Consider the following 24011-nt stretch of genomic DNA (forward strand, 5'->3'; position numbering starts at 1 on the left):
TTTAGGCATATGTGAAAAGAGGATGGCGAAAGGAATATCATGAGAATAAGAATTTATAAAATGAAAGCAAAGACTGTAATATTAAGATCAGACAAAGTAGAACACAATAAATATTTATTGGGTACCTGTTATGATGATACAGTTCAGCATTAACTGTCTGTGCACCCTTTAAGACAGGAATTGACTTCACTACACATTACCTGAGATTGTTTTGTTTCTTGGTGTCATGACTTCTCTTTTTGTCTTCTTGGGATGCCAATGAGAATAATTTCCATTTCTTTCATAACGTGCATCTTGGTCTGAAAAGGCATCTACTCGGAGTTAATTTATAGGATACAGCTAACTGTAAGTCTATGAAATAAGCATTATAAGCACATATGTGATCATCAAGAAAACGCAAATTACAGATCAACATGTTTTTTAAAAAGAACAATAATGTAGGAATTCTGAAGCAGCTCTTTTGCTCTGGAGCACAATCACCGCTTTACATGACCCAACATCTCAAAATTAGGTCCACTGATTGGGTCCACACTGACAAGACAGAATTAAGGCCATTCGAAGAACTTACATTCTAAGCATCATATTCTCCTTTGTAGTCTATACTTCATATTGGTAGAGATATAAGAGCTCAGAAGGTTGGTGACAATATTCTTGAACGAGCCTCGAGTGCATCTGCTGTTTCTCCTCACACTGCTGAAAGTGGCTAGAGAAAATGGTACTACCCCACTGACTCTGTCTCGGCTTCGATTCGGACCAGGAACCCAGGGGCCTGCCTCTGCACTGCCTGGTAACCGTACTGTATTCCCCTAGTCTATTCCTCCTCCCACTCTCCTAAATAACCCTCTCCCATTTCGTCTTCTGCTTGGATCTCCAACATCTGGGCATTTCCCTGATTCTCATTCTCAGGTCAAGTGACCTTACTTTCTGTCTCAAGGAGAAAATGGAAGCAATTAAGAGTCCATTTCGCAGGCCCCCTCCACCAAATTATCCACTGACCAGCATCTGGACTCACAGACACCATCCTCTCTCCTGTTACTACACACTGTCCGGGCTCCTACACAAAGCGCACCCCTGTAGTTGGATCAGGAACATTGTCCTAGTGCACTATTTTTCTTGTCTTAAAAGCCTCACTGATTCACATTGCCTCAAGAACTATGTACATATAGCTTCATTCCCGGTCTTGAGCAAAATTCCCTTAAAAGTATCTTAACTGCACACCTAATTCCTCTCCTGCTCTCTTCTTCTTTTTAGGGATTGCTTTTTTCATTTTAAATTTGTTTTCTAATTACATAAAACACGTGTAGAGTTCCATTGTCAAAACTATGAAAGGAGGTACATTCAGAAAGGTCTAACTTCTATCTTTGTCTTTTCTGTCCTACTTCCTCCCTCCCCCACAGGTAATCATACCTATTAGTATGTGTTTTTTTCTGTTATGTTTCCATATGTGGATGTACGTATATTCATATCTTAAATGAATTTTCTTAAATTAAAGTAGCATACTGTATATGACTGTTCTGCAGTCTGCTTTTCTCCACTAAAAAGAAAAAACATAAAGATAACCCCATTGCTGTACATCGAAATCTTTCTTATCTCTTTTTACAGCCATTTCCCTCTTGAAGGGTATGTGGGTTGTTTCTTCTCCTTGCTATTACAAATAGAGCTACAGTAAATAACCTACACCTCTGTCTTTTTGTATTTTTGCCAGCGTAATTTTGGGGTAGGTTTCTAGCAGCAGGATTGCTGGGTCAAAGTCTAAATATGTATGTAACTTTGCTAGAAATTGCTAAGTTCTCCTCCATATAGGTTGTACCTTATTGCATTCCCACTAACAATTTAATGAGAATGCCTACTTCCCTATAATCTTACCAACAGAATATGTTAAGTTTGTAAATTTATGCCAACCTCCTAAGTGGGACATGGTATTTCAGTTTATATTTAATTTGCATTTCTCTATTTTTTGGCAAGAATACTCTTTGGCACTTCATAAGTGATGTGCATACTTACATTGGTGCATTTTTTTCTTTCTTTTTTTAAAATTAAAGTTATTATTTTGAGATAATTGTAGATAATTGTAAGAAACAATGGAGAGATGCTATATTCCATTTATTCCACTCCCCTCAAGGGTGACCTCTTGCAAAAGTACAGTACAACCAGGAAATTGACACTGATACTGTCAAGATAAAAATTTTCCATCATCATAAGAATCCCTCATGTGGCCCTTCAGTAGCTGCACCTACTTCCCTCTTACCCTCCCTCCCATCTTAGCCCCTGACGAGCACAAATTTGTTCTCAACTCCTATAATTGTTCATTTCATCTCAAGAATATTAAATAAATGGAATCATATAGCGTGTAACTGTTTGGGATTGGCTTTCTTCAGCATAATTCTCTGGTGATTCATTCAAGTTGTTGTATGTATCAAGTTTGTTTCTCTTTATTGCTGACTAGTACTTCATATCATGGACATACCTGTTTATGCCCATGGTACCACAGCTGTTCACCCATGCACCTGTTGAAGGACATGTGGGCTGTTTCCAGTTTGGGGCTATTACACATAAAGCTGTCATTAGTATTCATGTGCATTGTTGGCTAGAGGCTCTCTCAGATTCAAGTTCTAGTTTTTTGTAAAAATACTTAGTAGGTGGTGTCAAATATTCCATCAGGAGTCACATAATAGCTGTCTCTTTATGATGTTAGCAGTCATTTGTGATTATTTCCCAGATCTATTTTTTTCACTAGGGGTTGTGGAAACTGGTATTTACTACTTTATTACCAACTACTGAATTTATAAATATCAAAACATCACACATTTACTACCTACACAAGAACAAAGCCAAAGCTAACTTTAGAAAGTAGCAGCAAATATACATGTATAACTGGAGGATAATGATAAACGATGACCCTCCTAAAGCACAGGGTGTTTCAAAGGATGTACAACAATGTGGCCTCATCCCAAATGGCAGACAGTGCTACGATCAGTTTTCAGATGTTGGCAGGACAGAACTACATTTAATAATGGCCATCAGGTCATCCTATGATAATTAGTTTGAAGTAGCTTATACTGTTATTTTACCTTACCAATGCATGGGAGTATTTTATAATTTTCACAACCAGTGCAACTGCCTTGGTACATACAGCTGAATATCAGCTTTATCACAACACAAACAAACAGTGGTTGGTTTGTTTGTTTTTAAGTGGTTTGTTATTACCACTTAAAAACAAAACAAAAACAAACTTCACCTGAGAATATATTAATTGATTTGAGAGAGAGAGAGAGAGAGAGAGAGAAAGAGAGAGATGTGAAAGGGAAACATCAATTGGTTGCTTCCCATAAGCACCCCGACTGGGTATTGAACCCATGATCTAGGTATGTGCCCTGACAGGGAATCAAACCTACAACCTTTCAGTGTATGGGATGATGTTCTATCCAACTGAGGCATCCAGCCAGGGCTACAGTGCCACTTTTAATACCAACTATTACTTCTGACACTCTTAGGAAGGAACAATTTTATATGTGAGCTTAATCTTTAAGTGCTTTTTTTCAAATAAAGAAAAATTTTGAGTCCAATGATTCCAGTGTGCAAAAGTCAATCTGTAACCTCAGTAATACTGTATGATAATATAAAGCATTAGACTTCTTTCTTTAATTTTAAGGAACTAATTTAAAATACTTCTCCCACCAACATGTTATCTTGGAAGAGGCATTTCTTTTTTTAAAGATTTTATTTATTTGCCCTGGCTGGAGTGGCTCAGTGGATTGAGTGCTGGCCTGGGAACCAAAGGGTTGCCCGTTCAATTCCCCAGTCAGGGCACACGCCTGGGTTGCAGGTCAGGTCCCCAGTGGGGGGCGCACAAGAAGCAACCACATACTGATATTTCTCTCTCCGTCTTTTTCCCTCCTTTCTCCTCTGTCTAAAATAAATAAATAAAATCTTTAAAAATATATTTTATTTATTTATCTTTAGAGGGGAAGGGAAGGCGAGAGGGAGAGAAATATCAATGTATGGTTGCCTCTCAGGGGTCCCCTGCCAGGAAATGGCCTGCAACCCAGGCATGTGCCTGACTGGGAATCAAACGGCCATCATCTGGTCCGCAGGCCCGTGCTCAATCCACTGAGCTACACCAGCCAGGGCTTATCTTGGAAGAGGCATTTCTTAAATTCAAAAATGTATAAACACTGTGACAGCAACAGTTATTTGAAAATACTCCTGAGCAATTACATTGTACAGATACTTTAGTTTTAAAGGTAACTAGCAATGTGGGCTCTCCAAAAGTGCTTTTCCCTTTGACATGAATGTGGAACTCTCCAGACGCAGAAAATAAACTTTGAACAAAAAATAGAATCTGCACAATAATATAATATTAACAGCAATAGTTAGAATATTATGCCAGGCACTGTTCTAATATTTCACTGTATTACCTTAATTCTGGTAACAAACTTTTGAAGAAAACTGGGTTGCACAGAGCATCCTAGTTAAGTTGCTTGCCCAGGAGTCACAAGTGGAAAGTCACAGAAATGAGATATGAGCTCTGACTCACGAACTTGTGAGCCTGAGTGCTTAGCTGCAGTTACTTCCTCTCCTGATGGGAATGCAGGTTCAGAATTTTCAGAATTGGCTTAGATGAATTAAATTGAGTTATTTTATTGTCTGAGATTATCATCTGCACAAACACTCTATATTTCATAGCAGTAATCTCTTGCAAGTACAGGAATGATGATATCAGAAAATACATTTCACTCCAAAACCAAGAGTTGCTGAGAATGTCTGAAAACCCAAATCTTGGATAGTGAAATATGGATACAATAGTCATCATCATTTAGGCTATTTAGGAGTTGCTTTTCCACTCCTGGAGATGACGAAAAACAGTTTACAACTGTAAGATGGCCAATATGAGGGATGCAATTTGTGAGAATGAAACACATGACCACTAGACTCATGCGGAGATTAGGTTCACGACCTTGGCCTCAATACCAATAGCATGCTAGAATGGCAAAACAGGACAAAAATATCACAAAGAGCTTGAAAGGGTAAGAATGAGAGATTGGACACTAGAAATTAATTATACTGAAATACCAGGTCCTCTCAATCAATACCCAGTACTTGAAGAATACTGTATTGAGAAACATTTCTTGTGATAAATATTGCCATGTATTCTGTTTAAGAAGCACCCACACACGCTTTCTATTTTCATAAGAATGTATCTGTGACTTTAAATAGTGAAACAAAATTTTTACCTAGAAAATCTGAGACATTACAAAGTCTCCAAGAATTCATCGAGCAAAGGGGTACAGGCTTTCACTCACCGTGAAAAACATTGCTTAATTACAAAAATGAAAACCACCCAACCCCTCCCACACACCTTAACTCTGATCTACCTCTGAACATGCAAACCTCTAACTGACGAAAATCTCCTCACCCTTCATTCTCTTGTTTTTCTTCACCACATTCTCTTTTCCTCCTTTGCTTCCTAGTCGTCCCTCTAAAGCCCAAGTGCTGAATGGATTCCTTGTGGAAAATTGGGCTTACCAATAATACACTCTCTCCCATGCCCCACCCAAGTCAAGCAATGAAGGGAACATCAAGGCACAGCTCTTCCCAACTACCAGAGTGGGATGCATAAGGAAGTCACCCCAAATGACACTAATCTGACACTAATCAGCATCATGAAAATCAAGATCCTTGTACCCCTCCTATGGTCTCTCACTCATGGACTTGCTACCTAATGCTCTCACAAAGTCTCCTTATTTAGAATCAGTTCCTAAAGTTAGGTCTTTGGTAGCATGTGGCTTCATCACTTACCAGCCTGGCAAATGAAATAATGCCCTAGTGAGCACAAGTCTACTTTTGATGAGACCCCATTGGACCTTCTGGACATGTAAGTGCATCTGGTGTGCTCTGTGGTCCTGTGGGCTGTGACATCTGCGGGAGGAAGACCAGATCCAGATGAACTTCATAATCAAAAGTCAAACATTAAAAAAAATTTATTGACTTTATTGGGATTATATCGGTTAATAAAAAGTCAAACATTAAAAAAATAAATATGAGAACCAAATTTGCTAGCTCTCAATAGATGAAAATTTAAGGGCCCCCATATTATAGATTATTTTTTCATATTATGTGTTCTTTATCACAAGGCTTAGCACTAATTCACTTAGACTTCAGTGAAGGCAATTACGACATAAATGCCTTGGAGGTTTTTCTAAGACCACAAGATTATGGTGCATAATCTTGAAAATATCTAAGAAAGAGGCAAACATTTTCTCTCCTAGTTTCTGCATTAGAAAATTAAACTTGAAGCCAAGAATGATGAAGAGATATTTACCAGGAAAAAAGTGAGCACGAAATGCTTTCTACTTCAGAATCCTGCACAATACTTCCAGTGAAGTACTAGTTAACTTCTGATGGGCTCTAAGAAAACCACACCATTTTTGCAACATAGACAAATCAAAGGCTGCAGCACAAAAGTGGAAATATCTCCAAGGAATAATAGTAATGCAGTAAAGTGACTAATTTTTCTGTATACAAAGATAGAAAGATTTCAATTTCTGCTGTTCCAGAATAAAAGTAAGTTTCCTTCATAAACACCAAACCTCAGAGCCTTACTTGGGTGATTTTTTCCTTGATATTTTCCAAGCAGCATTAAATTTTGCCCAATCCACCACTTCTTCCCTTCTTCCAGAAAGTCCCAGAGGAGATTTTGAATCTCCTGGTTCCAAGTGTAAGCAAGGTGTCCTCCCTGAGCACGGCAGTAATTTGCTGCTTCCTCAAAGCTGCAGTGAAACCTATTAAGCTGATAACAGGAACTTTTACCGGGATGTTCTGGACCATTTAACTCACTCCCTAGAATGATACTTGTTCTGATGTATAACCAAAGCCAGGTTCTTTTGAAGAACATTTTCTCTGTGAACTGGGAGCACGAAAAAGTGTGGAGGCTCAGAAGCTGCCTGGCCCTTTAAATATATTCTCGGTGGGTTTGTCTTATGTATTACTATTATTCTTTTAGGAATTGGCAATAAGCTGTCAAAGAAACAAAAAGGTTTTATTTCTAAGGACCCAGGTGGAGTTCCCATAAGCTGAAAACAAAGAAAGATCAATAAAGCCTTTACAGCAGCTGGGGCTCCATCTGTGTCTACAAAACCCGATATGCCTTCAGCTTTATAATAATACGTCTTTATTTGCTAAGTCTAAGCTGTAAGGGAACAGAGGATGATGAATTTCTAAGTCAGTGTTGCTAAAAATGGAGTAATGTATTGTATTTTTTTAAAAAAGAAAACCATGAATTCAAATAATTGTATTGTTTCTTAAATACATGGTCTCTATCCTAAATCTTATATAACCATACACGCCAAAGACTAAATATTTAATGAAAGAATGAATACAAATTAAATACAAACAAAACTGAAAACCAGTGAAATTCAAATTTGCTGAACTAAATAGTCACTTGTCAGATACACATGGTTGTGGCCTACAACCACATAGGTTGTTTTGAGTATGTCACGCAATAGGGAAGAATCAATTCTCTCACCACTTTAACTTGCTGAGAAACCTCTGTTCTATGTCATTTGATCTTCACCTGTAATTCATCTACCATTTACATTTTTAGCCAGTTTTCTTTCTTGGGGCCAAATGGACCATAAATACAAATAAAGGTGGGCACTGAAATCACTTCGCAGGCTCCAGGGTTCAGTTGGTTATCCTCACAATGCTTGCAGTCTTTAAAATCATTATGAACGTGGGCACCAAAATGAAAAATCCTCGGAAATGTAGATCCCAATACATCCCTGTTTTAAAAAGAATGCAGTAATTAAATGAAAGACTAGCATGGTATGGTCTGTAAATTCAAAAATTTATGGTCTAATCAGAGAAGTAAAGATATAGTTGTATTTTATAAAGACATAATAAGCGTAGTTAATAAACAAAGTGCAGCTAGAGAGGAAGTTTAAATCTATGAAGGTTCAACCTAGGAAATTATTTCCAGCACTTGAACATGTAAGGATGGCCGTATTTAGATGAAATGGGCATGCTGACAGAGGCGTCAAAGTGAGTAAACACGTAGAAGAAAGTGGAGGTTATTTATAGAGATGTAATTCTGTGTGTGGGGGGGAGGGGGGAGTGGCGCGTACTTGGGAGGCAGTGAGAACGGAACCTACAAAACTGCAATGTTTCAAATGCTACGAAAAAGACTTTGTCATTTAAGGTTTCTGAGCCCTGGAGTCCATCAAGTCGGTGCTGCAACGAAATAGCTGGGGTGCAAGATACTTTCAACTACAAAGTCTTACTTTCCTTTACGCACATACATACATTTTAGGCATTTTTAAATTAAACCTGAAGCTGGTGGAATCTTCTTTTAAGTCTACAGTGCTTCATTTCAACCCTTTTTCCAGTGCCTGATATATACTTTATCAATACACGCTTTGTCTAGGGCACATCAATAAAACGATAAAAAAAATTGCTGACTGTGTTGTTTAGAATTGAAAAACCAACATGTCAGTAGTCTTTCGCCCACGTTGGGGCACCGCTGATGAAGCCCGCATCCTTCCCAACCTTAGCTCGGCCCCACCTCAGCGACACCCACAGCAGGCGCCGGAAGCGGTCCCCGCGGACGGAAGAGGCGTGGCCGTCACAGCTGCGCGCCCGCGCGCTAACTGCCAACCAGATCCTCCGGGAAGCGAGCGTCCTTCCCCGCCCAGATGCGCCGGTCCCACCCTTCCTCCCGGCTATTGGTGAGTTGGCAGCTAGAGGGGACGGGCGTTAGAGGTCTCCTCTCCATCTCCTCCAATGGAAATGAGACAGAGGCGGGCCCAGTGGCGGAAAAACCATGGCGTGGAGACAACTGAAAGTGAGTTTGGGAACCCGGCCTCTCCCGCCGGCGAGGAAGAGTCCTAGAAAGAGTAGGGACCGGGGAGGATGTAGGGGTAACCGGGGTGAAGTGTGGACGAGAGGTCGCTCCAAGAGCGTCGGCCCGTCTGGCACGTTTGTGTGTCTCTGCAAAGGCTCGTTCACGCGCTTTTGTACACTTCGTCAGTGTGTAAAAAGCACGTGTGTGCCTGAGTAGATGCTGTCAGCGCAGTGCACGAGCTCAGTGCAGTGGGCCAAACCTACTAAACCTGGCAAAGGGGCGCTCAGTGAATACATGACCGCTGAGCATCGTGTGCAGCATCCAGCATGTAAGGAAATTGCAAGAAGACATGGTGCCAACCCTGCTGTATAAAATTTTAGGGCGGGCCCTCTTTGCTGGAATTTGTTGATTGACATTGAGGGGGAGACTGGAAGTAAGACAACGAACACGTGATCTAAATTAACAGCTAGGAGTGATCCTTAAAGACAAATATCATTTCTTGTTTAGGGAACAAAACCAAAATCTTTATTCTGGTCAAGATTTGTGCCTCTTCCCGGCTTCTTTATGAGTCGGTTCCTAACATACCTTCCCTCTTCCCCCATTCCTTGGGCGCATCTCATTCTTCGCCACGGGAAGAGCCTTTCCACTTTTTTTTCTTCCCCCATTGCCTCCTACTTAACTCCTATTTATTCTTTGAATGTTAGCGTCACTTCCTCAAGGAAGCCTTTCTCTACCTCTTAGGTTACATTCTTATTCTATACTTTTTTTTCTAAATAGCAATTGCATGGCTATATATCTGCATGATCATTGATTTCTGTCTCATTAAATTGTACTTTCTCTGAAGGCAGGGACTCAGACTGATTAGCCTATCTCTGAGAGGTCAATCACTATTTGATGAATGATTGAATGAATGAATGAATGAATGACTTAGCAGCAGGCAATGATAGAGAGAAGTATTGTGAACCATGTTTGAGCTAGGAGACTGGTTCTTGACTCAGTAAGACCTGACACTTCTTTAAAAAAGAACATTTTGCAACTCCCTTTATTAACCTGAAATGGAATTTACATATAATCTTTCTGAGTATAATTTTTTAAAGTCATCATAATATCCTAATTAGACAATAAAAGAGAAGTGAAAGTAATTTAAAATGAGATGCATTTCAATATGTAACTGTTAGGGCATGACTTACCTAGATAGTGGGAGTGAAGTGTTTATAAGCCTCTACTTAGAAATTCTAGTACCACAGGTATGTTTGACAGACACCCCCAGCAAAGCACCATACCATTCCTGATGGGTTTTCTTGGTAATGTTCTGTGCAAAATAGTACAGTCCCTTAACTTACAAGGTAATTGTATTCCTGGAAAAGTCAATGTGTGTGGAAACTGTGGGAGATCGTTTGTGTTTATTTGGTGAAAGAGTTTGGTTCTAGGCTCAGGTAGTGAGTAGACATTTTTTACCTACTGAATGTCAGTAGGGCATTTGACAGTTGTACAGGGCTGGGACAATTCATCTGTTAGTCTAAAACAACGCAGGGTGTCTGACTGTACTGATCCCTGCACACTGAATCTATTAGCATTTCCCCCAAATGCCCACCACATGTCTCTTAGGGGGCAGTAATACCCCTCTTGAAACCTCTGGCCTGGAGTCTTTCAGGACCAGATGAGTGTGTGTCAGCAGAAGTGTAGATACAGCTTCTGACTACAGAGACCAGTGTGTGGGCAAGACTAGAAATGAAGGAGACCAGTGTCAGCAGAAGGCTAGGGACATTGCTTCGTGTGGCATGTCATTATGTCCTCTGTGTGTGTGGGTGTAAAGAAGGTGCTGCAGCCTGGCTTTGACGGCCAGTGGGTTCTTTCTTTTCAGAAGCGGGCCCAGGATGCGCTGGTCATCCTGGGGGGTGGAGGACTTCTCTTTGCCTCCTACCTGACAGCCACTGGGGATGAGCGTTTCTATGCTGAGCACTTGATGCCGACTCTACAGGGGCTGCTGGACCCTGAGTCAGCCCACAAGCTGGCTGTTCGTGTCACCTCCCTGGGGCTCCTTCCTCGTGCCACATTTCAAGACTCTGACATGCTGGTAGGTACTCTTGGAACTCCTTGTGCGATACAAAGTAGAGGTCAGTGTCCTCTAATTTTCACAGCTGGAGCTGAGCCTTTTGAAAAGCCGAATCCCAAGTTAGCCCCATCTATACAGATCAGGAAACTGAGGTGCAGAGGAGTTAAGTGATTTCCCTAAAGTCACACATCTAGGAAGTGGATGAGCCAGGATTCAAACCCATGGAGTCTGACTTGGGCAATGGTCCCCTTAGCCACCGGCCTGCCTTGCTCAGGTCAGGTAGCTCAGTCTTCACCTCTGCACAATATGGAAACATGCCAGAGTCATTAAACATCTAATGTGACATAGGCATGTCTATGACCAAGACCTTTGGGGAAGGCATACAGACACCTGTCCCAGGGCTATTCAATCCCACGTTAATCCATGGGCCCCCCATGTGCCTGTTACTGTTCTGTGTGCAGGGGTTACTGCAGCGAACAAAACAGCGAACAAAACTAGAATCTGTATCCTCATGTAAGCCCTAACATTTTCCATCTGAGGAACTCTTACCAGATGGGGGACATTAGAATGATGAGAACATGAAGACAATAAACATGAAGTGTTCTTTGGGGAAGGGTCACTGTGATAAATCAAAGCTGCCTTTCTTTGCATTTTCCCTTTTTTTCTTAGAATCCCTTTCACTTCCCCATCCTGCAGTTTTTGAGCAGATGTGGATTTTTACCTGACTTACCATACTTAAAGGCCTTGGAAGTCACTGTAGAATCAGAGCATTGTTTCCTTGAAGCCTTCCTCCTCCCCAACTGCTAGTTTGAGAGTCCTGGAACCCAATGTCTCAGCAGTGAATTAAGAGGGGAGTGCAGAGATGGGGTAGGTTAGAAAGGAAGTCAGTTCGTGGCTGGGGATGGTACGAAGCTATGTCCTATAAACACCACTCACAGGGAGAGCAAGTGCAGGCTTTGAGCTACGGTCCCCACCTTCAGCAATTTATTACTTAGAGGTGGTCCAGACTTCTTAACCAATAGCCAGCACTCTTGATAATCTCACCCCAACTTAATGTTCTAGTGTTAGCTCTCAACCATTTCTCTGATTCTGTGGTTCTCAACCCTGGCTGTGTGTTGGAATCATCTGAGGTGCTTTTGGAAAATACAGATGCTCTGGCCTCATGCCAGAGCCATTTAACCTAATCTCTGGGAGTGAGGACTGACAGCTTCCTGGCATGCACCAGGGTTGACAGCCACTGTCCTCCAGGAAGCCCTGCTGGTCCAGCCCCACACACTCTGTGTCACAGTCCCTGAGGTGCTGTGTGCACACTTCCACCTTCATTTTTTATTGTTCTTTCTTCCTCGAGCAGCCTTTCTACCTCCTGCATACAGGGCTAGATGGCAGCCACCCTTGGAGACCCCTGTTATTTTTGGCAAAGGATTTCCTGGCCACATCAGCTATCAGTGGTATATTCCATTGGTATTTTCTGGCTTTTTGATAGCTCTTGATTTCTTTCACGCCTGTTTTTTGTTTTTATCCTCACCTGAAGATATTTTTTTTCATTGAGAGAGGGAGTGGGGAGAGAAAGAGACAGAGACATTGACGTAAGAGAGAAACATTGACCCGTTTCCTTCTTGTAAGTGCCCTGACTGGGGACTGATTGAACCTGTAACCTGGGTATGTGCCCCGACCGAAAATTAAAACCATGACCTTTTGGAATGGCACTCCAACCAACTGAGCCACACCGGCCAGAGCTCTTTCATGCCTTTTAAAGTACTTGTCTTGCTACTGGATTTGTTGGCTCCATCAGGGCAGGAACCCTGAATTACTGAGCAGTCAGGCTAGAGCTGACAGTAATTGGGCTGCAGTCTCTCATTCCAGAGAACGACTTGGAATCTCCCCAGCGTCTGACAGGGAAGAACCTGTCTGCAACCACAGCCTGGTACTGGAGCCCAGCGGTCATTTCTGCCCAGCCGCGCACTCTTCTCCCTCTAGTGCCTCACAGGGGTTTTGGGGTCATCCCTGGGGCTTGGGACCAGCCTGGCAGAGGAGGAGCACAGCTGGCACTGACTTTCTAAGCTGATTCAAGGATTTTCCTGCTTGACACTATTTCGGGATAGCACTAGCCAGAGGCTGACACCAACCAGCCACTCCCCCACCAAGGATAAGAAGGGATGACTTAACCATAACTAGAAAAGACACACCATATCCTCCACCCATGGTAGAAACATTGTTCTTCTCCTCAGTTTTGGTGAATGGTTCTTGAACTCCAAAAAGCATCAGAATCACCTGGAGAGCACTGTTAAAAACAGATTTGCTCAGCCCTGACTGGCGTGGCTCAGTGAGTTGGGCATTGTCCCGTAGACTAAAAGGTCACTGGTTCAGTTCCTGGCCAGGACACATGCCTGGGTTGCGGGCCAGGTCCCTGGTTGGGGGCATGTGAGAGGCAGACCAATCGATGTTTCTCTCCGTCTCTTTGTCCCCACCTTTTCCTCTCTCTAAAAATAAAGAGCCCCATTCTGCCCCACCATCCCCAAAGGTTCTGACTCCTTGGTCTGGAGATGGGATGTTTAACAAGCTCATGTGGAATTCTGACGAAGGTGTACGGGGACAGCACCTTGAGAAACACTGGTATGGCCTTGTGTACCTCTGACTCTGTCTCCCTCTCTCTAGGAAGTGAGAGTCCTGGGCCGTAAGTTCCGAAATCCGGTAGGAATTGCTGCAGGATTTGACAAGCATGGGGAGGCTGTGGATGGACTTTACAAGATGGGCTTTGGTTTTGTTGAGATAGGCAGTGTTACCCCAAAACCTCAGGAAGGAAACCCCAGGCCCAGAGTCTTCCGCCTCCCCGAGGACCAAGCTGTCATTAACAGGTAGGTGAGTGGCACAGAGGTAACCGGGATGCCTTCTTCTAGCGGGGCACTCAGGATGTTTTTTTCTCTCATGTGATGTGGACATTTTTGTGTCATTTGGTGTGTACAGGAACCGTGTGGAGCATCTACTATGTACCAGGCACAGGAGCAGATTTTAAGATTTCAGTTTAACATGTATACATACACACTGAGGCTCAGAGAACAACCTAACTTAGCTACAACCATGAGCTCATAAGCAGGAAAGCCTGGGTATGGATTTAGGCTTATTTGGCTTTCAAAGAGTTTGTGCTTTTTCTACATTGTTACTTCATTGCCCTTGCCCAGCGCTGTCCAGTAGAAATATAATGCAAGCCCCATATGTAAGTAATTTAAAATACTCTAGTAGCTATGATAAAATAGTAAGAAGAAATAGGTGAAGTGAATTTCAGTAATATGTTCTATTTAGTTTTTTATAATTTATTATTGTTATTTAATACTTAATATATTCTAAATATCATTTAACATCCCATAAATATAAAAATGCCAATTTGCTATTTACCTACTTTTCCTTGGAGCAAGTCTTCCAAGTCCAGTGTGTGCTCTTCACATTCCCAGTGCCCAGTAACACATGTAGCCAAGGCTCTGGGGTTGAACAGCACAGCCCTCTAGGCTTTCGTAAACTGGAAAATGTAATAATCAACATACAAATGCTTTTAGTAAGAGGGACCCTTCTAGAATGTGTGTGGTCCTCTTTATAATCCTGGGCAATCTTCACCACAGCAAACCCAGAGAATAAGGAAGGTCCTACTTTTTGGTAACACGGTTTTGAAGAACCTCCTTAGGGAGATTTGGAGAGGTATCTTTGGCCACGAATGGCCAGGAAGACTGACCAATGGGAAGCTGATTAGGCTGCCACTTCCTGCTTTACTGTGCTTATTTCAGGGAAATTTTCCAGCATTAGAGATCAAGTAATTGATCTTCCTGCTGCACTGCAGGCTGGGAAGATATTGTCAGAGCAGAGTCATGCCTGGCCGAGTCCTGGGAATGAGGAGTGACAGACAGGAGAACCTGTGTTCTGGAGCACTGTGTGTCCAGCCTTCTTGCTCCACGAGGCACATGGTGGGTGCTCAGTAAACTGCTGAATGAATGGATGAATTTACTCATTTAGTCAACCAGTGCATGTGCCACTGTATGTTAGGTGTTTTTGGCTACAAGTAACAAAGCAGATTAAAGAGTAGGTGCTTGTTATTATTTTCCTCTCATACCAGGTGTAGTAGCAGTTCTAGGGGTGTCGAGCAGTAGGGCAAGGTCAAGACTCTGGTCCAACCTCTATGGGCCTTCCCTTGTTTGTAAGACGGTTGCCCCAGCTATAAGCAGCACGTCCTCCCCTGTGGACATCCGAGAGCAGAAAGTGAAGAGGAAGCCTAGATTTGGGTTGGGGGAGGGGTTCCCAGGAGCTCCCCAGTAGACATCACTTTGTGTCTCAGTGACCACGCCCAGTCACATGTTCATGCTTTAGTTGCAAGTGGTCTGGGAAAAGAGTCATTGTTATTTTTACTCAGTATCAGAGGAGGCAGGGAGAGAGGATGCCCATTAGGTCAACCTTCCACAGTGGGGCTGGGGAGACAGACATACTCGAGAGATGAGGTTGCTGCCTTTGTAGAGTGTGTACTGGCAGGGTGATGGATAGGTAAGACATGTCCCTTGTCCTCAAGAAGATCATAACCTGGTAGGGGAACTTAAGCATACATATACATCCCAAGCCAGGAGAAAGACCGGTACAAAGCCCTCAGTGAATGCCAAGAGGTGAGGAATTACCTGTGGCTGGGAGCTTTATTCAAGGAGGAGAGGGAGCATTTGATCTGGGCCAGGAAGAGGGGATGACTTTAAGAGGGGAAATGGAATGGGAGGATGGGTCGCAGGACGTGCATTCAAGGAGCACAGGCAGACAGTGGAAAGACGGGGTTGTGAGTGGCGATGGCTCCCAGCACAGGTAAGGAGGAGTCTGGGCTGGACCCAGGCAGTCAGGGGCAGCTATTCGGCCAAGTCCAGGCTGTATTCAGTGCTAGCTGGCTGGATGGCTTGTATGCAAAGTTTAATTTTCCTTTTTGTTTGATAGTGGTTTGACAGATTCTCTAGGAGGTCCAGGGGTGTTTAGAAATTGGAAGTCTTAAGAACTGACTCATCTCTTTTCCTTTTCTGTTTTTTAAAGTCATACATAGGGCCACGGAGCCATGGCCCAGTCTTCGCCTTCTGGCCGAGGGCCCTGACCTTGTCTGTTCCCCATCTGCTTGTGTGTTACAGATACGGATTTAACAGTCACGGGCTGTCGGTGGTGGAACACAGGTTACGGGCCAGACAGCAGACGCAGGCCAGGCTCACCGAAGGTAAAGTGGGGCTGCATTAGAGAGACTTTCTTCGCTTGTTGGAAGGACACATATGGGAGAAACATCAGGAACTTTCACCATGACATCAACATGATTGAGCAATAGAAAAACAAACAAACAAACAACACTACAGAACTCAGGGCTCTTTTCCTAGAGGAATTTTCCTGGCTCCACCACAGTTTCCAAGATTTTAGCAGAATTTCACAATTTAGCAAAGATGCACTTAGTTCCTGCCTTGTTGCCTAACCAATGTTGTATCTAAACTGGGCCAGCATGGCAGTGAGCAAAGCAGAGTGGCTTTTCTGTGATCACACAGGTAGCTAAGATGTGGACAGGGCTCAAGCACCATCTTCCTTGTCCTGCTCGTGTCTTTTTGCCTGTTGTATAAATAATGCAGGTTAATTGTAGAAGAGTTAGTAACCACATAGAAGCATAAAGAAGAAAATTAAAATTGCTCACATTCTTCCCACCTCAGGGCTAACTACTCCTAGCATCTGGGAGTTCAGAAACACCGTGACTTTTGCAGGCCACCTTTGGAGGTGCTCTCTGCTTTGCCGTCCCTCGGGAGGCACTACGTGGTCATGCTGCTGCGTTGCCCTCACCAGACCTTCCACGGCGCTCTCTGGGATTACTGGGGGCCACAGCTTTTCTCCTTGTTGGATCACTCTGTAAATCCTTCCAGGAGGTTTCAGTCCTACTAGATAACCTTGGTGGTGAGATGAGGTGATTTGGCTATCAGAATCAGTTCAGCAAGTGAGGTGGAAGGGCTGAGGCTGTCAGCAATCTCTGATTTGGGTAGTAGGAAGTGACCTTGTTTGGAAATCCCTGGTTTTGGTAGACCACAACCTGCTATACTACAGACCTGGCCATATAAGGAATTTTGAAGATAATAACATGACTTTTATGGTTTGTGATATTTTCCTGCCTTTTGCCTCCCTTTCCTTTTAATTGTTCAGTGCTCTTTAGGCCAGCTCTCCCCACCTCCCTTGCCCATTCCCTCACCCTTTACTCTGGTGCTAATACTCACTGGAGCGAAGCAAAATCCCATAGCCAAGCTCTGCACGTAGTGTTCACCAGGAGCTAGAAGTCTGGAAGACAGTTCATTGCTAGCACCATGGCCAGGAACATGAGCTGGCAAAGGCTGTGGTGCCCTTTGGGGATACTGTAATTCAGCAATTTCTGTCTAACTTCAAAATCTTGTCAGTGTGGGCAGATGATTAGTAATGAAAAATCCATTAGGCTACGTGAAAGTGATACTCTTTCAAGCCAGTTTACTTTTGCAGAAAAGGTGAGTACTTACAAATGCTCTTGTCTTGATGAGTGCTACACTTGGAAAGCTTGGAAACGATGTTATGTAACCTTTGTCTAATGGGTTCTAACCATGTCCACTTCCCAACACAAAAGATTAGCTGCCTAAATCTCACTTACTTTCCAGCTGATGATAAAAGGGTGACTAAATCTAGGGTGTGAGGAGGTAGTTAGCAGGACTAGATGTTGTTCTTCGACCCCCCTTGACCTAACACAAGTTTTCTGAGCTAACTTGATGTTTCAGGTCTTTTCCCAACCATCAGATAGAAAAGCAGCTGGTACCATCAACATACCATTGACTTTTGCAGATAAGGTGATATTTTAGAAGAAAATGCCTTGCTTCCATAGAAAGCCTGTTATTGAAATATAGTTTTCTGCAAGTTCAAAATGTAAGTCAGGTGATAATCCAATGGATTTTAAAATAAGGTGGCTATATTACTTACTGTGCAAACTGAGACACTTTTGAGAGCAAAAGGCAGGCAGGGGTTAGTACAATAATACGCCCAGGCTGAAGAGTAATCAGGGCTGTCCTGGGAACACCAACATGTGCGGTTACCCTAGTTGTAAGGGGGAGGCCCTTCTCAGAAAACTGAAAGTATAAAACAATTATACCTCTACATCTTAGGCATGAAAATTGAAAATATTTCCGAGTATTTTATACATAGCCTTTAATTTTGTTTTTTCTGCGCAACCACACACCCAGTCATTTGACCCAAGTCCAGCAAGAGTAACCAGCTACCCCTTCCAACATGCCTGTTGATTTCTGTCTGTGCTCATTTTTATTACATTTATGAGGGGTCTCCCCCGCAAAAATACTGGAATTATCTTCTGGAAGGTGGGTCCCTTGTAGTACAGGCTTTCCCCACTAGGTGAGTGCTCCAGGAACCCATCCGTATCACTGTACCAGCTGGTGGTGGTGTGAGAGGCTGTGCTCGGCTTCAGTGAACTCTTTTTAAAGACTCAGCATGTCTGTCCATTTCATGATGGGTGATTTACAAGCACATCTGCCCACACCATGCTGAGTATTCAGCAGTTTTTGACCAAAAATAGCATGAGGCACCTCTGTGCCCCACCCTCCCAAAGCTCCCAATCTCATTCCAGTGACTTGTTTTTCTTTCCCTGGATGAAAAAAAGTCCTCAAAGGGAAATGTTTTGCCTGTGTGGAAGAAGTGAAACAAAAAACAACAGAAGCACTAAAAGGCATCAAAATTGGCGAATTCAAAAACTGTTTTGAGCAGTGGAAAAACATCTTGATAGGCATACTGGATCAAATGGCGAGTACTTTAAAAGTGACTTAAGTTTAAACATGTAAGAATAACTACACAAATTTTTAATAAATAAATTCTGGTTTGGGGGGGTCTCCCCTTGTATAAGTCTTGCCTTTTTTAAATCACTAGTATTTGCATTCTGAATTTCTCCATTTTCCATTAATTTTTTTAAAAGAACAGGGCACAGTGCAGTAAAACATCCTAGTAATTGCCCAAACTGATAGGCAGACCAAGATGGTGAGCTGTTTCCTGGTCGTCAGGCCCCAGCCCCCTGCAGTATTTCACGGTATTTGTCAGCTGGTGCCGGAAGTTTTCATTGGAGGTTGAAGGCCTGTGAGGCTGTTCATGGGCTGCTCATGTCAAGGAAATGTGTGGGGACAAAATCTTGACCAGCGATATTTGCAGGTGGGCTGCCACTGGGAATAAACCTGGGGAAGAATAAGACCTCGGTGGACGCTGCCTCGGACTACGCTGAGGGGGTTCGAGTCCTGGGCCCCTTGGCCGACTACCTTGTAGTGAACGTGTCCAGTCCCAACACCCCAGGGCTGCGGAGCCTTCAAGGGAAGGCTGAGCTGCGCCACCTGCTGACCAAGGTGGGAAATTACATCTCCAGGCCCAGCTCCTCCAGAATGCCCTGTGCGTTCTCCAGGGCCAGGCTTCACTATCTAGGAACTGTCCTTAACACCTGAACCTATTAAGACCCCTCACTGTACCTCTAACCCCCTATCATAATACTGATTGTGCTCAATAGTAATTAACTTCTCAGTTACCTGTCTCTTATGTTAAACAATAAATGTCTGTAAGAGGGACTGTATTGCTCATCTACCATGCTATTCCTAACACCTAATACATTGAATGAATGAATGAGTGAATTAATTAAATGATTGTTAATCACACAGGCTTACTATAGCTTTTGGGAACAAAAGTCTAAATAAGCCATAATATATTAGCTGATGCCAGTGGCCACATTAGGAACTTAATCTTGGGGATATCTTGGTTCAAGAGAATGGAATCAGGTTCACCTTGATGGGGTGAATCTGTGTTTTCCAAAAAGCAGAAATTGCTTATGCTTTAGTTTGACAGCAGATGTGAAAACATGCTGATCTGTGGCTGCAGTCACAGCTGCACCCTCGGCCTGTGGTCTCAGGGGTCCCCTCTCTGGCTACATGTCGCTGCAGGTGCTGCAGGAGAGGGATGCCCTGAAGGGGCCACAAAAGCCAGCCCTGCTGGTGAAGATCGCACCTGACCTCACAGCCCAGGACAAGGAGGATATTGCCAGTGTGGTGAGAGAGGTGAGCGTGCGGCCGGGAGCATCTGTCTGTCCCCATTGCTGGCAGTGACCATTCAGCCAGCTGGGCTTGCCCAGAGGGCAGCCTCTGCTTTCCTTTCTGTGATACTGAGGGCTGGTTGGTGTCTGTCACGACTTAACTCATCTTCTGCTAAAAAGAAAGCTTGAATAAATATTTGAATGAGTCTTCTTATGCTTCTTCCCCACTCTCTTTTCTCTTCTCATCTAGCAAGAGCTTTCAGGTGTGTGCTTACATCATTGGCCAGTCTTGGTCAGGGTGGAGCACAGCATACCTCGCTCTGTGGCACTTCCTGGGTGCTGTGTGTTTTTACCACCTGCATACTTGCTTTTTTGTGGTGGTCTGGAACTGAACCCGTAATGTCTTTGAGGTATACTTATATTCTCTCTGTCTTCAGTCCAACGCTATGCCTCTGTCACAGGAGCATAGTGGAAACAGACTGAGCCCAACAATCCTGGGTTCAAATCCTGGTTCTATCACTTACTACCTGGAGACTTTGGACATGACACTCTATGGAACTTTATGGGTAGTCACTATGTAATGGCAGCTGTCTTCATGTTGAGGCTCATTCTGACACTTGTTCAAGAAGAATAATGAAGTCTGGGGTAGTTCTTGATTTCAGGGGCTGTGGGTGTGGGCACGTGGCCTAGCTGCTGTCTCAGACCCCCAGGGAGGCTTCTCCAAGTCCGAGAACACCATGACTGGGTAGCTCTTTCTCTGTCTCACACTGCAGTTGGGCATTGATGGACTGATTGTCACGAACACCACAGTGAGTCGCCCTCCCAGCCTCCAGGGTGTCCTGCGCTCTGAAACAGGAGGGCTGAGTGGGAAGCCCCTCCGGGACTTATCGACACAAACCATCCGGGAGATGTATGCACTCACACAAGGCAAGGGTTCGGTGTCCGTGTCTTCAGATCTGTGTGTGGTTTGGGCTTGGGGGTTGTGATCAGAATTGGTGTTCCCTGAACTACTGCATTCAGCAGGTGGGCTGAGGGCTGAAGCCAAACCGAGTCCCTGGTTCTCACATTATCTGCCCTTTTTCATGGTGTTGTCCTGTGCTTCTTGGCAGGCAGAGTTCCCATCATCGGGGTTGGTGGCGTCAGCAGTGGGCAGGATGCACTGGAGAAGATCCGGGCTGGGGCCTGCCTGGTGCAGCTGTACACGGCCCTCACCTACTGGGGGCCACCTGTGGTGGGCAGAGTGAAGCGGGAGCTGGAGACCCTTTTGAAGTGAGTGGGGCCACATGTGTCTTAAAACTGAAGTTAAAGTGGTATCAATTTAGAATGGCTCAAATCAAGGGGATCTTACTGTTCTATATTTACTCTTCATGCAAAAAAGGATTTCAGGGGTATACTCGGAACCCAGGAGGAAATTACTCTGTTGTTCCTCTCACAAGGACAATGTCAAGGAATTCAAGGTTAACTTCCAAGGCAATGGTGTGTATAAGCCTGAGGAGTTCTCATAAATTCAGTACATTGGCTTGATGTCACGGAGTTGTCAGTGCTTAAAAGCAACTGCCTTCCTGATCTGAAGACCTGGGCATTCATGCCTCTGGATTCCTGGGTAGAAGATGGTGTATGGGGCATCAGGTGTGTGTTTAGGATTAAGAGAGAGAACGAGGTGCAGTTATGGAGCAGATAGAGCCCAGATGAATGGGGGCTTCTGGTGAGAACAGGGCCCATTCTTCATCATTTGCTGAAATTGCTTTGTTTTCTTTTTGTCCAGGGAGCAAGGTTTTACCAGGGTCACAGATGCCATTGGTGCAGACCATCCGAGGTGAGGACGTTGTCAGTGGACAGCCTCATCTGGAACGCTCCTCCGAATCAGGCGAGCCTTTGTGGCTGAGTCAAGAGAGGGAGGTCTCTGTCTTTAGCCACACCCTACAAACTGTAAAAGCCCTTTCTCTGAGGCCGGCCCGGACTGTAGAAGTCACTTGTGAGGGTCACCAGAATCAACACGAGGCTTTCTTCAAGCACTTTTCAGACTGTGAACTACATTTGGGATTTTTTTCAGACATGAACCCCAGGATTCTTTGACATTGCAAGGGCATTAGTTATTTGGGCGGGGGGGGGTAGGGAGATCATGGGAAAAAATAAAGCCATTTTAAAATCTGGATAAACCCCAGCCCCTTCTGGAAGGTCCACTGGCTTCAGACACTGTAGGTCCTTCCAGGCCTCTGCTACATGGGTTCTGCAGTAGGTTTCCCAGGAGCTTGAATCTCTTACGTTCTATCTCTATTTTTATTTATTTTAAATTTTAACTTTATTTTGAAAACATTTCAAACATAGGCAAAGTTGTGAGAAGAGGGCCCAGGCATGACTGTCCCCTCTCTTCCTGTGTCTCACATCACCCTCTCTGCGTGTGTCCTGATCTCTGCCTGTAAGGACACCAGTCATCTGGATCGGGGCCCACCCCAGTGACCTCATTTTAACTTGATTACCTCTGTCAAGACCCTGTTGCTAGATAAGGTCACACTTTGAAGTATTGGGGAGTTAGTATTTCAACGTATCAGTTTTGGGGAGACACAGTCCAACCCGTCACAAGAAATGTACTTGCTGCTTCCCTGCTTTAAAGGCACACGTCATGTGACTTGGGGTGCCATTGTGCAGACAGGTACTCAAGGTGCTTGAAGGTACTAGACAAGAGGCTAGAGAGTTATAGTCAATAGCTAAAGAAATAGAGAAACACTAATCTCTTCAACACGGAAAAGCACACGGTGAAGAGAAGTTGCGCACTTGGTCTGGGAAGTGCTGTTGATGCCTGGCACACCTGCACAGCCAACAGAAAATCACCTTTGTTCCCACCCCCTTAGTACAGATTGTATTGTAAGTCTGATTTCTCGGTAGCTCTGGAGAGGCATGTGGCCGCAATAGTGATAACGTGTCCTGTTCCTTTGTCTTTTCATCTTGGCCCCAGCCTGGCCCTCTCTCTACCCATTCACTCTTTGCCAAGAAACAGGCAGACAGCCTCCTGATTTTTTAAAAAGATTTATTTTATTAGGAAAGTAATAGTTACTCATAAATAAATTTAAACAATACAGTCCCCCAAATAAAAGCTGTCTACCTGTTCCCCCTTCAAATAATTCCACTTCCCAGAGGTAATCACAGTTAACTTTTGTATCTCTCTAGGTTTTGCCAGATATTTTTCTTTGTCTATATGAACGTATGTATCCATAGCTATCTGTCTTTTTAATCTGTCTGCATACACATATATAGACATGTTTCAAGAGTAGTACAACTTTTTTAATACCGAGTCATTTGAGGGTGAATTGCTGATTTGATGCCCCGTCATCCTGAATGTTTCAGTGTGGATTTCTTGGCAAACAAGTATGTTCTGCTACACAACCACAACACAACCATCAGAAGCAGGATACCAACACTGATAGGTTACTTCGCCCTAATCTCAGGCCCTGTGGGAGGCAGAATTTCTAATGCCTCCTCTCCCCACATGCCCTGCTCTAATCCCCAGAACCTGTGCGTATGATCAAACAGCACTCCCAGGACCAGGCTGGTTAAATGGTTTAAGGTAGGAACCCCCTCGAAGATAAGAGATTATTTGGGTGGATCTAATCTAATCACATAGCCCCTTTAAAAGCAGAGCTTTCTCTGGCTGGGAAAGAAGACAGAGATGCAAAGCATGATAAAGAACACAAGTACTGCTGCTGCCCTGGCCAGTGGCTCAGCTGGAGCATTGTCCTGTGCACCAAAAGCTTGGGGGTTCAATTGCCGGATCAGGGCACATACCTAGGTTGCAGGTTCAATCCCCGGTATGTGACCGATCGATGTGTTTATGTCTCCTCCTTCTTCCTCTCTAAAATCAATAAAAATATCCTTGGCTGAGGAGATATACACATATATTACATATATGCATATGTAATATATGTGTATACTATGTGTAGCATATTTTTCAGACTATAAGATACTCCCCTCAATTTGGGAGGAATAATGGTTGTTAATGCTGCTGTTGAGTTCTGTTTACATTTACATTGATGAAATATTATGTTATTTATGCT

At 43.6% G+C, this 24011-nt stretch overlaps 2 protein-coding genes across 3 annotated transcripts in view; one reads left to right on the forward strand and one right to left on the reverse strand.

Moving 5' to 3' along the window:
• The window catches only part of PKD1L3 (polycystin 1 like 3, transient receptor potential channel interacting), a 67718-nt gene extending 60823 nt beyond the window's left edge, over window positions 1-6895 (reverse strand). The window contains 3 exon segments of the mRNA XM_037063752.1: window positions 201-311; window positions 5800-5919; window positions 6604-6895. Coding sequence (XP_036919647.1) covers window positions 201-311; window positions 5800-5919; window positions 6604-6895 — 523 coding nt within the window.
• Window positions 6896-8794: 1899 nt separating this feature from the next.
• DHODH (dihydroorotate dehydrogenase (quinone)) lies at window positions 8795-23579 on the forward strand. Of its 2 annotated transcripts, none has more exons than XM_037063734.1 (9): window positions 8795-8839; window positions 10704-10916; window positions 13551-13750; window positions 16034-16116; window positions 19098-19285; window positions 19871-19984; window positions 20733-20886; window positions 21069-21228; window positions 21725-23579. In XM_037063734.1, the coding sequence occupies exons 1-9, from the start codon at window positions 8819-8821 to the stop codon at window positions 21777-21779; spliced, it is 1188 nt and encodes a 395-aa protein (XP_036919629.1). In that variant the 5' UTR covers window positions 8795-8818; the 3' UTR covers window positions 21780-23579. The 2 variants fall into 2 exon arrangements, with proteins under 2 accessions (XP_036919629.1, XP_036919630.1); XM_037063735.1 differs by having other exon boundaries at window positions 21073-21228.
• Window positions 23580-24011: the final 432 nt, after the last annotated feature.

The sequence above is a fragment of the Sturnira hondurensis genome, unplaced genomic scaffold (assembly GCF_014824575.4).
Source record: "Sturnira hondurensis isolate 20B ecotype Veracruz unplaced genomic scaffold, ASM1482457v3 Scaffold0014745, whole genome shotgun sequence".
Taxonomy (NCBI): Eukaryota; Metazoa; Chordata; class Mammalia; order Chiroptera; family Phyllostomidae; genus Sturnira; species Sturnira hondurensis.

What these genes read in the sequence shown, in the direction of transcription:
- DHODH (XM_037063734.1), top strand. Translation starts at nt 8,819, where the DNA reads ATGGCGTGGAGACAACTGAAA. An exon ending in TTCAAGACTCTGACATGCTG is followed by an intron (nt 10,917 to 13,550) that starts GTAGGTACTCTT and finishes CCCTCTCTCTAG; the next exon opens with GAAGTGAGAGTCCTGGGCCG. An exon ending in TGCGCCACCTGCTGACCAAG is followed by an intron (nt 19,286 to 19,870) that starts GTGGGAAATTAC and finishes ATGTCGCTGCAG; the next exon opens with GTGCTGCAGGAGAGGGATGC.